This window comes from Lemur catta, chromosome 17 (assembly GCF_020740605.2).
Source record: "Lemur catta isolate mLemCat1 chromosome 17, mLemCat1.pri, whole genome shotgun sequence".
In the NCBI taxonomy this organism is placed as follows: domain Eukaryota; kingdom Metazoa; phylum Chordata; class Mammalia; order Primates; family Lemuridae; genus Lemur; species Lemur catta.
This window is the reverse complement of record NC_059144.1, coordinates 38,819,014-38,832,927: the sequence shown is the minus strand read 5'-3', so window position 1 is coordinate 38,832,927 and position 13,914 is coordinate 38,819,014. Positions and strand designations below refer to the sequence as shown.

The 13,914-nt window shown below is 55.2% G+C and overlaps 1 protein-coding gene across 1 annotated transcript in view; it reads left to right on the top strand.

The window, feature by feature from the left end:
- The window catches only part of CDH22 (cadherin 22), a 121,987-nt gene extending 108,670 nt beyond the window's left edge, over positions 1–13,317 (top strand). Inside the window, exons 9-12 of the mRNA XM_045528554.1 lie at positions 2,983–3,104; positions 3,215–3,332; positions 8,772–9,023; positions 12,007–13,317. Coding sequence (XP_045384510.1) covers positions 2,983–3,104; positions 3,215–3,332; positions 8,772–9,023; positions 12,007–12,581 — 1,067 coding nt within the window. The 3' untranslated portion in view covers positions 12,582–13,317. The remainder of the gene's footprint in view (positions 1–2,982; positions 3,105–3,214; positions 3,333–8,771; positions 9,024–12,006) is intronic.
- Positions 13,318–13,914: the final 597 nt, after the last annotated feature.

Genomic DNA, 13,914 nt, shown 5'->3' with positions numbered 1-13,914 from the left:
GTCAGCTGAACTGAGATGCCGAGAGGGGAGGGCCGTGGGGGACCCAGACCCTGGAGGGGCACCTGCCTCCGGCCATGGGGTGCGGGTAGCTTGGGCCTGGGTCCAGGCAGCAGCTGCCAGCGGGTGGGCAAATACCCAGGCAGCAGGGGGGCCCACTGACAGTGGATCCGGACTGAGTGTTAGACTTAGAGTCAGGAGACTAAGGCCTCAACCCCAGCCCTGCCACTGACTTACTGTGGCTTTGGGAAAAGTCCTGCCCCTCTCTGGGCCTCAGTTTCCTCATCTACAAGATGGATCTAACAATACCTCCTTCACAGGCTGTTTTGAGACTTAAATGAGGTCATAGATAAGAAAGGGTGTTATGAATTGGAAAGTCTTGTGCAGAGGTCAAGATTAATCAACTGACAGATTCCTTGTTTGATACCAGAAATATTTAAGGTGGTCAAAATATGATGATGATCAGTTGTTATAAATGATACTAATTGTGATCAGGAGGGGTCTGGAGAAAGCCGATCAGAGGCGAGACATCAGGTTGGACTCCCCCACCTGAGAGCAGTGGTTTGCAAACCTTGCTACAGGTTCGATTCCCCTGAAGAGCTGTTAAAAAAAGATATCAATGATCAACACCTGGGCATTGGCACGTTTTAAATGCTTCTCAGGTGATTCTCATGTACAGCCAGGCTGGAGAACCACTGCCCCGAGTCAATGGCAGTGGCACTGGATGCTGACCTGGGGCTGGCCCATAAGCTCTGGGATTCCAGGCCAGCCCCAAATTCAGGATAAGCTCTGCAGGTGGCACCTTTGGCAATTTAAAGGCACACCTCTTCAGTGCTCACTCAGCTGCCCCACCTCTTAGATCTGAGACCCTCACTCATGCCAAAAGGGTCAGGGCTTTCCCAACAGATGATCTGTGATATTTTAAAAGAGGAGGGAGGAGAGGCCCAGCCTAACCCAAAGCAAAAGTGCAATAATTGGGGGGGGGTCTCATCAGCAGTGCGACCAGCACTCCAGGAGGGTGACTGCCCACTCAGCTGTCCGTCCTGCTCGGAGGGCTCCCTTCCATGTGGCCTGCAGGATCCCATCTCGCCCTCCAGCCCCTGCACCCACCACCGCCCGCTGCAGGAGAGGGTGCCCAGCAAGGGCCCTTGGGCCCTGCCGCCACCCCCGACTTCCCGCTGCCTCTGCTGGGAGGGAGGCGCCTGTTCCTGGCGGTGGGCCTCGGCCTCCCCTCCTCCCAAAAGCACCCACCATCTGTCTATTGAAGGTTTTCGGCAACGCACTCTTAAAAATAACGGTTCACCCGGCATCCCCAGTCACGACTCCCATCTCTCGCCCTCAGAAAAGCCCCCCCCTACTCGCTGGCGTGGCAGATCTGGGTGAGCTGAGAAGATAATGTGCCCCCAGCTGAGGGGAACTGCAGAGAGGGGCTAGGGTCTGAGTTAATTAGGGAGTCGTTGCCCTCGTTTCCCTGACCCCTTAGAGGTGGGTCTCCTATGGCCCTCACCTGCCTTCCTGTCTCCATTTCTCTCTTTATCAACACTCAGGCAGCTGCAGCCAGCATCCAGGTCAGGGAGGGAGGCAGCTGACCAATCTCACTCCCCCCCAAAAACTCACGGGGTGCCTGGCTGTCTGGAAGCTTCCAGGCTGTCCCCAAAATAGCTCCCTGCCAGCCCAGCCAGAGAGCTTTGTTCATCCAAGTCACTGCTTGGAAGCAGGGTGTGATTTCCTCTCCCAGAGGATGTTCCTGAGGTCACCGGGCAGGTCCTGGAACCTGTCGGTAATGAACACAAGGCTGAGACAGCTGAGGCTGGGGTACCAAAGAGCACCCAGAGGTTCGGGCAGGGGTGAGGCTAGAAAGGGCCAATGTTCAGGGTGCTGCTCAGAGAGGACAGGCTGGGATGGGCTGTTCCACATCCTAAGAAGTCATTTAACGTCATTGCCGAAAGGACCCTTTAAGGATCTGTTTATTTACAGGTACTTATATAGCACTTGCTATGCATAGCATACACAGTTTTAAGTGCTTAACAGATATTAACTCAATCCATTTCTTAACCAACCTATTACAATTAGGCCCATTTTGCAGGTGAGAAACTGAGGCCCAGAGAGGTCAAGTCATGCAGCTTAGATCATACACATATAAACTGGCAGAGTGGGCATCAGAACTCTAATCCCGGAAAATTCTCTGCTCATTTTCTGCGTGTGGAAACTGATACCAGAGAAGTTAGGGTCTTAGCCAAGATCAAACACTGGGTCAAGGACACAGCCATACCTGGAATTCAAGCCTCCTGCAGATGATCCTTCTGGGCTCCATTCATTTGTTCAACAAATATACTAGAACCTACGCTGGGGACCCAGCGATAAATGAGACAGGGACCTTGACCTCAAAGGCATCCCAGTTGGAGGGATGGGGACATCATGGTTTTACTGGCCAAGATCCACCTCCCTGGACTTGTCTGGCCCTCTCAGAATCAGGTCTTGAGAGAGCAGAGGTTTTGGAGTTCAGTTGTCAGCTGACCAATTCTCTAAACTTTCCCATGTTTTAGCTTCTCCCTTGCAATAAGGGGATGTAAATTCTACCAAACCACAGGGTTTCTGCAAGGATACCTGAAATAATGGATATGGGTGCTCCAGGTGCAATCTCTGCACTCTCTGGCGAGGGCACGGGGATGGCAACGGTGATGATGGTGTTGTTTGTTGGGGGGAGGGCAGGGATGTGATGGTGATGATTACGGTGGAGGTAATGGTAGTAATAGCGGGACTGATGGTGGTGGTGGTGGTGGTGATTATGGTAGAGATGGTGATCAGTGATGGTGGTGGTGATGGTTACAGTGACGATTACCCACGTATGCCCAGATGTCCCCAGTCCTGGTCCCCCTACAAATCTTAGTGTGACCCCACTGCCTAACCTTGTCCTGGTAACAGATGGGGTGTCTAGACCTCACACGTGATGCATCTCCCCCTACTCCTGTGCTCTTGTTACAGACAATCATGCCCAGCTATCCCGGGCGTCCCTCAGGATCCGCATCCTGGATGTGAACGACAATCCCCCGGAACTGGCCACACCCTACGAGGCAGCTGTGTGTGAGGACGCCAAGCCAGGCCAGGTACCACTGCGGGGCTGGAGACTGGGGGTGCTTCCAGGACTGGCCAGGGGCCACCCTGTCCAGGCCCAGGGTGGTCGCAGCCTCACCGCCGGCTCCCTGCCCCCCCCCAGCTCATCCAGACCATCAGCGTGGTGGACCGGGACGAGCCCCAGGGCGGGCACCGCTTCTACTTCCGCCTGGTGCCCGAGGCTCCCAGCAACCCTCACTTCTCTCTGCTCGACATCCAAGGTGAGCCAGCGAACCCTAGGATGCGTGGAGTTGGGGGGCAGGGCTCACCTCCCCGCCCTCTCCACAGAGCGTAGACGGAGGGAGGGAGGCAGCCAGAGGGCAGCTGTCAGTCTGGGCCAAGCTGGAGCTGGCCCAGCCCGCGGCCACACCATGAAGAACAAGCAGGCTGGGGGCTGGGGGGGGCATCCCCAGGGCAGGGAATGGCGGACGGAAAGATGCAGAAAGGGAATAGATGAGGCGTGGCTGGGCCAGAGTCCAGGGCGGAAAGAGCCCTGCTCTGCGTGAAGACTGCAGTGAGCCCCGTGCACACACTCCACACCCTGCCATTGAGAAAGTGCTTTATTTCTTTTTGCCACTCTGGGAGGTGGTTTTTTGACCCTTCTTCCCATTTCACAGGTGATGAAACTGAGACTCTAAGAGCCAAGGGACCTGCCTGGGGTCACATAGGGAGTCAGTGGTGGGGCTGGGATTCAAACCCACACCTGTGTCGGACCCAGTGCACCTCCTGCCTTAGTTCCCTACCTGGAAGGCAAATCTCCCCTCCCAGCCTGAGCTGAGTCTGTTGTGAGAGTCCCCCCATCCCCCCCACAAGTTCCCCATGAAGTTCAACTTTGAAGCTTTAAGGAATGACTGACGGGGGGGTGGTGAGGACTGGGAGTGAGGGGCCCAGGCTCAGACGATGGTTCTCTGTGCAACCCTGGCAAGTGTCTGCCCCTCTCTAAGCCTCAGCTTCATCATCTGTAAAATGGGGCTCATAAGGGCTACCACCTTGGGTGGCTGGGTGGCCCTAGGAGATGAGGGCTACCGAGTCACGCTGTTAGTACCTAGCACGTGTCAATCCCTACATTCGGCAATTATTTACTGGGCACATTATTGAGCATTTCTGGAGGTGCAATGCCTGCGTGTCAGGCTCTGCCCCAGGCCCTGGAAATGCAACAGCAAACAAGGCAAAACCCCCACCCTCATGGAATTTATACTCTAGTAAAGGGAGGCGGAACTTAAACAAACAAAAAATACGTTAGGGATGGTAAGTGGCTGGGGTGGGGGAATAATGCAGTCTGCACAAGAGTCTGGACTTGATTTTATTTAACCCTGGGTGCCTAGAGCAGTGCCTGGCACACAGTAGATATTTGATAAAATGTGTTCAATGTAACAATGAAAAATAAAGCAGGGTAAGAGCAGAAGCTGTTTGAAACAGGGTTGTCTGAGGGCATCCACAGTGAGAAGAGATCTAAAGGAAACGAAGGAGTGAGCCACACGGTAACTGAACAAAGAAATAGCCAGGTGAAAAGTGCAAGTGCAAAGGCCCTGCGGTGAGATGTTCGAGGAACAGGGGACCTACGTGGTTGGAGCAAGTGAGAGATAGGGCTAGGAAGAGACGTAGTCAGAGAGGCATGAGGGACCAGAGGAGGCTGGCTCCTTCTGGCTCTGGAACAGGTCTGGGATCACCCCAGGACTTTACACACCCCAATGAGAGAGGCTTTAGTGACCTCTGAAGCCAGACCCATCTGTATTCCTGGGCGTCAATATTTAGCATCCAGTGCAACTTAGATGTCCAATCAGAAGGGATGCTGGCCATAACCTGGAGCAGGACCCCGGAGCCCCTGAGTGCCAGGCATTAACCCCTTAGTGGCTTGATTGAGTCAAAGTTGGAAGGATGCCCGGGGGAAAGGCTGAGGCAGCCGGAGGTGGTGGGGGGAGGGCTTAGAGTCACAGCTATTTAAACCTTTTGGGAAGTATTTCAATATTTTAACAACCAGTACAATGCTGCCTACTCATTATTCTAACGGTATCCTGAGCTGGCCGCGGGAAACACATATAGCCTTGGCTCAACCCCACCGAGCTCAGGAGTCTTTCCAACCCCCGGGGCCTGAGGTTCTGCCCCAGCTGCTTCTGTTGGGCTGGCAGCCACCAGAGCTCCCATCCAGTGTGGCCCCTGATATAAGCTCCAGGGACAGGGTGGCAGCAGCACGCTGAGGTCAGAGTAGCCGTGGAAGGCCTCCTCCTCCTCCAGTTCCGCAGCCCCTGCCCACAATGTGCCAAGCCCCCTCCTCCTCACTGTATAAATATCCTAGGTGACAAACGGCTACCCCAACCCATCTGTTTCTTTGTATAAATGTGTAGCCAGTTTGGAAACGTGATTTATAAATATTGCTTTTGCAGCCAGGGATTGACACTGATGTATGTCAGGCCAGATGGATGGATGCGGTGCTGGGCACAGGTCCACCTAGAAGGGTGGGGTAGGGGGCTGGGGTGGTCACCAGCTTCCCCAGATGAAGCCAGCTGCTGCCCAGGAAGGCAGCTTGATGGGTTCAGGGATGATGCCCAGGGATTCCCTTCCATGGGGTGGAGGAGTGGCAGGGCCCAGCACTCTCAGAACATATGGTTCCACGGCTAAAGACAGCAACCCTGAGAGACAAACATCTCTGTTGTCACTTGGCAATTTGAGGCTGAGCCAGAGCTAGCCACTCATGCCTCAAATGTGTCTGCTTCTCTGTGCCTCCGCTGCCACCGTCATCTCACACCTCAAACACACAACAGCTTCCTAAATGTTCTTCCACATCGCTCTTGTATTTTAGATTGTCAGTCCCCTTAGCCAGAATGTGGGCTCAGCAAGGACAGGGACTGTCTCTGCCTTGTTCATTGCTCTCTCCCCAGGGGCCAGAATAGCCCTGACATACAGAGGTTGCTCAACTCACATTTGCTGTTGAATGAACAGATGATATGTCACTAGGTCACCTCTTTGCTTTAAACTCACCCATTAATAGCCTCCCATTGCTTTTAAGAAAATGAACCAAATTCCTTACCATGGCCTCCAAGGCTTCCACGAGGAGCCCCTGCCTCCCCATCTACCTCATTCTAGCTGTCACTCATCCCTCCATCCATAGAGGACTACTTTTCGTTCCTCAAGCATATTATGCTTCGTCCAACCTCAAGGCCTTTGCATGAGCCATTCAGGGCTCAGATAATATCGCTTTTTCCGAGAAGCTTCCCCTGCCCCCCCAGGCTGGGTCAGGCCCTCTGCTGTGTCCCTCCCATGCTTCTCCTTCACCAGAGTTTGCAGTTGTGCACTCAACTGCGGGTTTACTTGATTAACATTTGTCTTTCACACTGGAATATGAGCTCCGATCCAGAACTGTGGTTGATTTAGCTCTTGCTTCCCCCAGTAACTAGCATGGTGCCCAGCACATAGGAGTTAATGAAGACTTTTCGGATGTACAGAAAGAAGGAGGGAAGGATAGATGGATGATTTTACTGGACAATTTCAGACAAGTCTCTTCCCTCTGAGCCACAGTTTCCACATACATAAAATAGGGACGATGCCACAACTCTCGGTGGCTGGGAAGATTAAACATTACAATGTATGTAAAGTGCCCACAAAGTCCTCGATGCATAAAAAGCATCCGGTCTGTGCACATGAGTCCCACACCGTCCCCTCTTTTCCCCAACCTGTCCTGAGCCTCTTCCTCCCCCAGCCGAAGGCAGATGTGTTCACAGCTGGGGTTGACCCACCCTGCGACAGGAGGGCCTGAGGCCCAGCCAGAGCTTGAGGAGCTGACCCAGGACCCCCAGTTAGTCCGAAAGTTGTGGTTCATTCAAGCATCGTTCTTCAAGACTGGCTCAGCTCAGTGCCAGGCCCCGGCTGGCCGTGCGGTGGAGAGACAGGCACACAGGAACTTAACACAACGTGACAAGTGCTGTAACAGAACTGTGCATGGCACCTGCGTCGTCAGAGCAGGGAGGGGAGAGCCATAAATCCTTCCTTCCCAGAGAAGCAGAGAAAGGAGGCCACAGAAAGGAGGTGACATTTAGCTGGAGCATGACGGATGAGGAATTTGCCCAGGAAAGAAGGTGAAGAAGGTGTTCCAGATAACGGGAATTTTATGAGCAAAGGCAGGGCAACCTAGACAGGAAGCTGGTAGATGGTGCAGCAGAGGGAAAATGGGGGCAGAGTCCGAAAAAAAACATTAACTAGCATTTATTGAGAATTTCTGTGCTGAGCACTATTCTAGGGGTTATGCATGAATTATACCATTTAACTCTCATGCCTGCATGATACTCTTTTTCTCAGTCAAGGAAACTGAGGTCCAAAGAAGCTCAGCGGGATTCCCAAGCACTATTTTTACACTCAGCATTAGTTTTTAACATTTTTATGGAAATTTTCAAATGTGTATGAAAGTAGATAGGCTAATATAATGAACCCTCCTGTGCCCATCCCCTCGTGGGCAGTCTTCAACTCATGACCAATCTTGTTTCATGTCCACTTCCTAGATGTGCCCAAGGTCACAAGTCAGTCCTCCCAAGGGTTCTTTTTCCTGCATGTGTCCATGACAACAAAGGCCAGATCTGAGGCACTGAATTGGAGGCTGCTGGGGAGGGGGCTGGGTTAACTGGGGCCACAAAGCTGGGGAAGGGACCCAGGCTGCCGAAGTCTCGGATCAGAGAGACCAGCCTGAAGGCTTCGATGGCAGGGAGAAGGACTGAAGGGCAGGAAGGTAGGGCCACCTTTTGCAGAGTTGGCCGTCAAGGGCGGGGCTCTGAGCACTTTCTACCAACACGCTGTACAGAACCGAGAGGAGCCGTCAAAACGATGGGGGGTTGGGGGGGCCTGACTCAAAGGGGGCAGATGTGGAGGAAGTGGGTGCCACCTGTCACCTAAGCCTGTGCTCCAAGGCCAGCCACCATTGCCCTGCATCCTGTCTAGCTTTCCTAGTGACAGGCTGAATAGTGCAACGAGTTCCATTTGTGTTAATTCACTGTCCTCTCTGGCTGCCTGCATGAAAAGGAAAAATGTGGGTGGGACACCCTGCCACTCTCGGGTCCCCTCATCAGGCCCCAGAGGCCATGCCCCTGGCCCTCTAGCCTCAGCCTCTCATCGAGAGACTGCTGAGCTGGGTCCAGAACTCTTGACTGGCCTTCGGGTATGAAGGACAGAAAGATCCCTCAGCCAAGGCAGATGTCCAGTCCCCTCTGATGACCCAGGACTTGTCAGGACCCAGCAAACTGCAATCCAAGGACCATGGGACTCCCAGGGTCAGAACACATTGGGCAGCTGGGATAGAATCAAAAACAAAAGCGGGCCAAAAAAAATTGACATAGCTAGGGACAGGGCCCTGGCCTAGCTGGGGACAGAATCTTGGAATAGCTGGGGACAGGACCTTGGCACAGCTGAGGACAAAATCTTACAATAGCTGAAAACAGGATCTTGGGACAGCTGAGGACAGAATTGTGGGCTGTATGGCTGGGGACGGGATCTTTGGGCAGCTAAGGGCAGGATCTTGGGGACAGCTGCTAACAGACTTTCGGGACATGAGCCAGCTGGGAGGCAGTAGTTTGGGGCATAAGGAGGCAGATCTCGAGGTAGAATCAGGAGGTGGCTGGGATGGGGGGGCTGACCCTGGGCCCCGAGTCACATGCCGCCCCCTTTTTCCGGAGCAGACAACACGGCCGCAGTGCACACGCAGCACGTGGGCTTCAACCGGCAGGAGCAGGACGTGTTCTTCCTGCCCATCCTGGTGGTGGACAGCGGGCCACCCACGCTGAGCAGCACGGGCACACTCACCATCCGCATCTGCGGCTGTGACAGCTCCGGCACCATCCAGTCCTGCAACACCACGGCCTTTGTCATGGCCACCTCCCTCAGCCCCGGCGCCCTCATCGCCCTGTTGGTCTGCATCCTCATCCTGGTCGGTGAGTCCACCGGGAACCACCCACCCCTGCCCGATTGGCCCCTAGCCTGGGGCCCTGGGTTGCCTTCCCAACTAGCCCCCACAGGGCCTCAGTTTCCCTCTCCACACAAGGACGAGCCATTCTCAACAATCTCCAGGCTCTACCCCGCACCTCCTATGAAAAGTCTTCTCAGTACAGAGCAGCCCGACCACCCACTGCAGACAGACTGAGTTCACACTGGCCCACCCTCTACACAGCCCAAAACTCCCCCTAATTCTTAGACATCAAGCATATCTTTTAAAATTCTCTCATGTCTATTGTCCTTTCTTATTCTCCATGTAAGACTTTTCTCCTGTGAACTTCACAACCACATGGCCAGGTATATCATCCCATTTTGCAGCCGAGGAAACTGAGGCTCAGAGAGGTTAAGTGGCTGGTGTAAGGGTACACAGCTAGTCTTCTGGCTTAAAATGAGGTCTTCTCACCCTGTGTCCCTTGCTCCTCTAACTAAACCACTTGCTATGACTCTAACTAGGGGAAAAACCTTCAGGCACCAAGGGCAAATTCTTAAGACTTGGGGGTGAGGGGCAATCTACACTGGTACCAGTCCCACTAGCAGCCATCTGAACCCCAGTGTCCCCAGTGAAGGGGTCAAGTTTCAGGAACTAACTGGATTCAAGTGGCCAAATGCCACTATCAGAACTGCAGCCACGCAAGGCACTGATGACTCAGTTCTGCTACTGGGCTCCAGGGTGCAGCCAGAGCCAGAGGAACTCCAAGGAGGTCCAGATTGCAGACACCAGCTTTGCTCCGTTCCCTGGGAGATGCCAGCTCCTCCCGCCCCTCGCTCTGCTGCCTACCACAGGCGTGGCCGTTGCCTGCCCTCTGAGGACCTGCCTGTGGCAGCTGTCCTTCTCAGGACCCTGCAGAGGCCCTGGGCAGGCTCCTCCTAGCTGGGAGGCCCAGGCCCCCCTTCCCTCCCCGCCCCAGCCCGTGGCTCAGAAGCCCTTTTTCCAGAGGGTGCACTTTACAGCGGTTTCATTTTCTGAGGCAGTGCAAACAAATTTCTGCCTAATTGCCCACAAACGAAGAAAGTGCACATCAGTGCTCTAAAGGTGACGGGCGGAATCGCTGATCAGGCCTGGCACATCTGTCGCCCGCAACTCGCGATCCCCACCATCTGCTCCCACGGGCATCCCCCTCCGCAGCTCCTGGCCTCAGCTCCAAAAACCATCCATCCATCTTTCCCACTTCTCTCCTGACACCTTCCTTCCCTGTCCAAACCAAACCTGTTCCCAGCCCTTACCCCCTTCCCTTTCATAAGCCACCTCATCACACGGTGAGCTAGTACCCTGCCTCGTGGCTTAGCAGCTGGCTCTAGCCACTGGCCTGGCTGGAGCTGTTTGGAGCAGCAGGAAGAGTCCAGTGCCCGGCAGTGCACCCGGCACATGCCTGTCTATCCATCCATCTGTCCACACACCCATCACCGTTTACTTATATATCCATCCGGTGAGTCCTATGTGCTAGACAGTTCTAGGCACTGGGATTCATCAGTGAACAAAAGAGATTCTCAAAGCCCTGAGTAACTGAGAAGTTGGGGTTGCCATTGCTGAGATGGGGGAGACCAAGGGTGGGGAAGGAGGAAAGATTATTATTTCAGCTTTGGACATGTTAAGTTTGAGATTCTCTGGGTCAACCAAGAGGACATGTTGAGTAGGGAATTGGACTGTACAATCTAGATTTCAGGGGAGAGGTCCAGGCTGGAGGCTGAGACATGGGAGTTGTCAGCCTCTAAGTGGAACTTAAGGCCGTGAGACTGAAGGAGAGCTCCAAAAGTGTGGATAAAGGATCAAGGTCTGAGTCCTGGGATATCTGTGAGCCCCGGGACATCTGAGCTAAGAAGTCAGGTGAGGAGAAGTCTGCCTAGAAGATTGAGAATGAGTGACCAGTGAGGTGGGAGGAGGGGGAAGAGAATGTGGAGTCCTGGAAGTCAAGTGAAGAAAGCCGAGAGGGGACAATTCATTCATTCACTCACCCAGGTCTCCATCCAACTCTTCATTCATTCATTCATTCAAGTGTGCTTCAAGTGCTGGTCACATGCCAGGCACCAAGCTAGGGGAACTTGGTCCCAGGTCCTCAGGGTAGTTTAGGGTGTGTATTTTGGGATGGCGGAGACAGACATGACAACACAGCAGGGTCTGGTCTATGATACAGCTATGGCTGTCAAACTTGAGCTGCTTCTTCATCACCTGGAGGCCTTGTTAAAACACAGACTGCTGGGTACCACCCAGTGGATCTGCAGCAAAACCTGAGGCTTTGCATTTCTGACAAGTTCCCAGGGGATGCTGCTGCTGCTGGCCCAGGGACCACACTTTGAGAACCAGTGTGATAGAAGAACCCCTTCCCAGGGGATCTTGGAGGTGAAGGCATTGAATCTGGCCTGGAGCCCTCAAGGAAGTGTTCTTGCAGGTCTTGACCTGAGAACCAAAGGACTTAGGCAGAGGCTCAGGATTTCTGGGGTGGACAGAGGAGCCCCAGAGGGAAACAGAGGTCAGCGTCAAGGACATCTTTCACTCCCCCAGCTCCGTTTGTCTCTCAGCTGCTCCCTTCACACCCCTAGGCCCTAGAGTCCTCAGGGAGTGTATCTTTTCGTAGAGTTGAGAATGGAGACCTCAGAGGCTGAATCCAGCCCTTAATACCCATGAAAACCCTTAACACTGCTTTCCACCACCTCCACCCCCGGTGGTGATCTAGCCTCGATTTGCACACCTCCCAAGATGAGTAGCTCACTACCTCTCCAGACAGCTCAGTTCTGACTGTAAGAAAGGCGTTTCTGAGCAGAAATTTAGGAAATTTGCAGGACTGTTAAGGCTGGGCCGGCTCCGCTAGGGCGGGCGGGGGTTGGGGGGGTTGCGGGGGGGCGGGGCGGGGTTTGGGGGGGGGGGGGTCCTGGTACCGCCCTGGGCGGCTCGGCCTGCAGTCGCCCCCTCTGTCTCCCGCGCAGTGCTGGTGCTGCTGATCCTCACCCTCAGGCGCCACCACAAGAGCCACCTGAGCTCGGACGAGGACGAGGACATGCGGGACAACGTCATCAAGTACAACGACGAGGGCGGCGGCGAGCAGGACACCGAAGCCTACGACATGTCGGCGCTGCGGAGCCTCTACGACTTCGGCGAGCTCAAGGGCGGCGACGGAGGCGGCGGCGGGGGAAGAGGGGGCGGCGCGGGCGCGGGCGGGGGCGCGGGGAGCCCCCCGCAGACCCACCTGCCCTCGGAGCGCCACTCGCTCCCTCAAGGGCCACCGAGCCCCGAGCCGGACTTCTCGGTGTTCAGGGACTTCATCAGCCGCAAGGTGGCGCTGGCGGACGGGGACCTGTCGGTGCCGCCCTACGACGCCTTCCAGACCTACGCCTTCGAGGGCGCGGGCTCGCCGGCCGCCTCGCTCAGCTCGCTGCACAGCGGCTCGTCGGGCTCCGAGCAGGACTTCGCCGATCTCAGCAGCTGGGGCCCGCGCTTCCGGCCCCTGGCCGCGCTCTACGCCGGCCACCGCGGGGACGACGACGAGGCCCAGGCCTCCTAGCCCCACCCCTGCCGTCGGGGGCTCTCCCACCCGGGACCCACCGAGGACAAGGCATTTCCCCCGCTCGCCCCCTTCCCCAGCCCTCTGTCCCTCCCCTGGCGGCCGGACGGCAGGGGGGCCTCGTTAGGGGCGGACTCTTCGACCCCTCCTCTGGGGGCGCGGCCTCCAGGCCCAGAGGTGCAGAATTGCGACCAACGTCATTAAAACTGAGGCCAGACCGGGCACTGCGTGGCTCTGGGGTTGGAGGGGAGCTGGGGGTGGCGTGGCTGCACCGAAGGGGCAGGTTGCTCAACCCGGGCCGCGGGGAGGGTGCTGCTGAGCTGCCCCCGCCCCGGGCTTCCCCCATCAGAGTTAAGTGGAAGGAAAGGCTGTTCATTTACTGAGTGCCTACTGTGTGCTGGGACGCTGTACGGAGATCGTCATCTTAGTCGTCATAGAAACCAGGAGGTGGGGTCCTGCACGGAACAGATGGGGAAAGCCCCCTGCCCAGACCTGGCTGCGACCTGCCCAGGGACACCTAGCCAGTGAATACTGAAGCCTCAGGCATGGACCAGCTGCATGGCCTTGGGCAAGTCACCTCACTTCTCTGGGCCTCAGTTTCCACATCTGTCAAATGCAGTTAAGAACAGAACCTACCTCAAAGAGTTATGAGGATAAAAAGGGTTCATATGTGTCAAGTGGTTAGGACAGTGCCTGGCACACAGTAGGTGTTCAATAAATGCTAGCCTTTGTTACTGTTCTTATCTTTGCTGCTCTTAGAAGCCGTGTGTCTGCCTCTCAGCTTGGAGCTCTCTCCCTTGCCCCAGCCGTCCTCCCCTTCTCCCAGCATCTCCAAGGGAGGGGGAAGTAGTCGCAACTGTCAGCTCTTGGTCCTTCCCTGAGTGGGGGACAGGGATTAGGGATGCCCCCAGCGACTGTGCAGCCTCCCAGAGTCCCGGGCCACACCAAAATAGCAGCAGTGCCAAGAGAGGACAAGCTGGGTGGCTCCAGGACTGGGCAGGGGGAAAGAGTTGATGGGGGATGGAGGGCCACTGGTCATGGTGGGGACCTTATCTCTCTTGTCTGGGAACCCATCAGTCTCCCCACCCATGGACCCCAAATTAAGAACCCCTGGATTAAGTCATCCCTAAGAGCTTCCAGCTCTAAAACCATGTGATTATGAGGTAGAGGTTATTTGTCCTCCCATCTCACCCCCATCCCCAAGGGATTCATTCATTCCACATTGATCTGGTATGAAATTCCAGCTGCTCCTAGCTAGGCATCCTTCATCAAGGTCCTCAACTGCTGAAGCCTCAGTTTCCTTAACTGTAAAACGGGGATGATAATAGTCTTT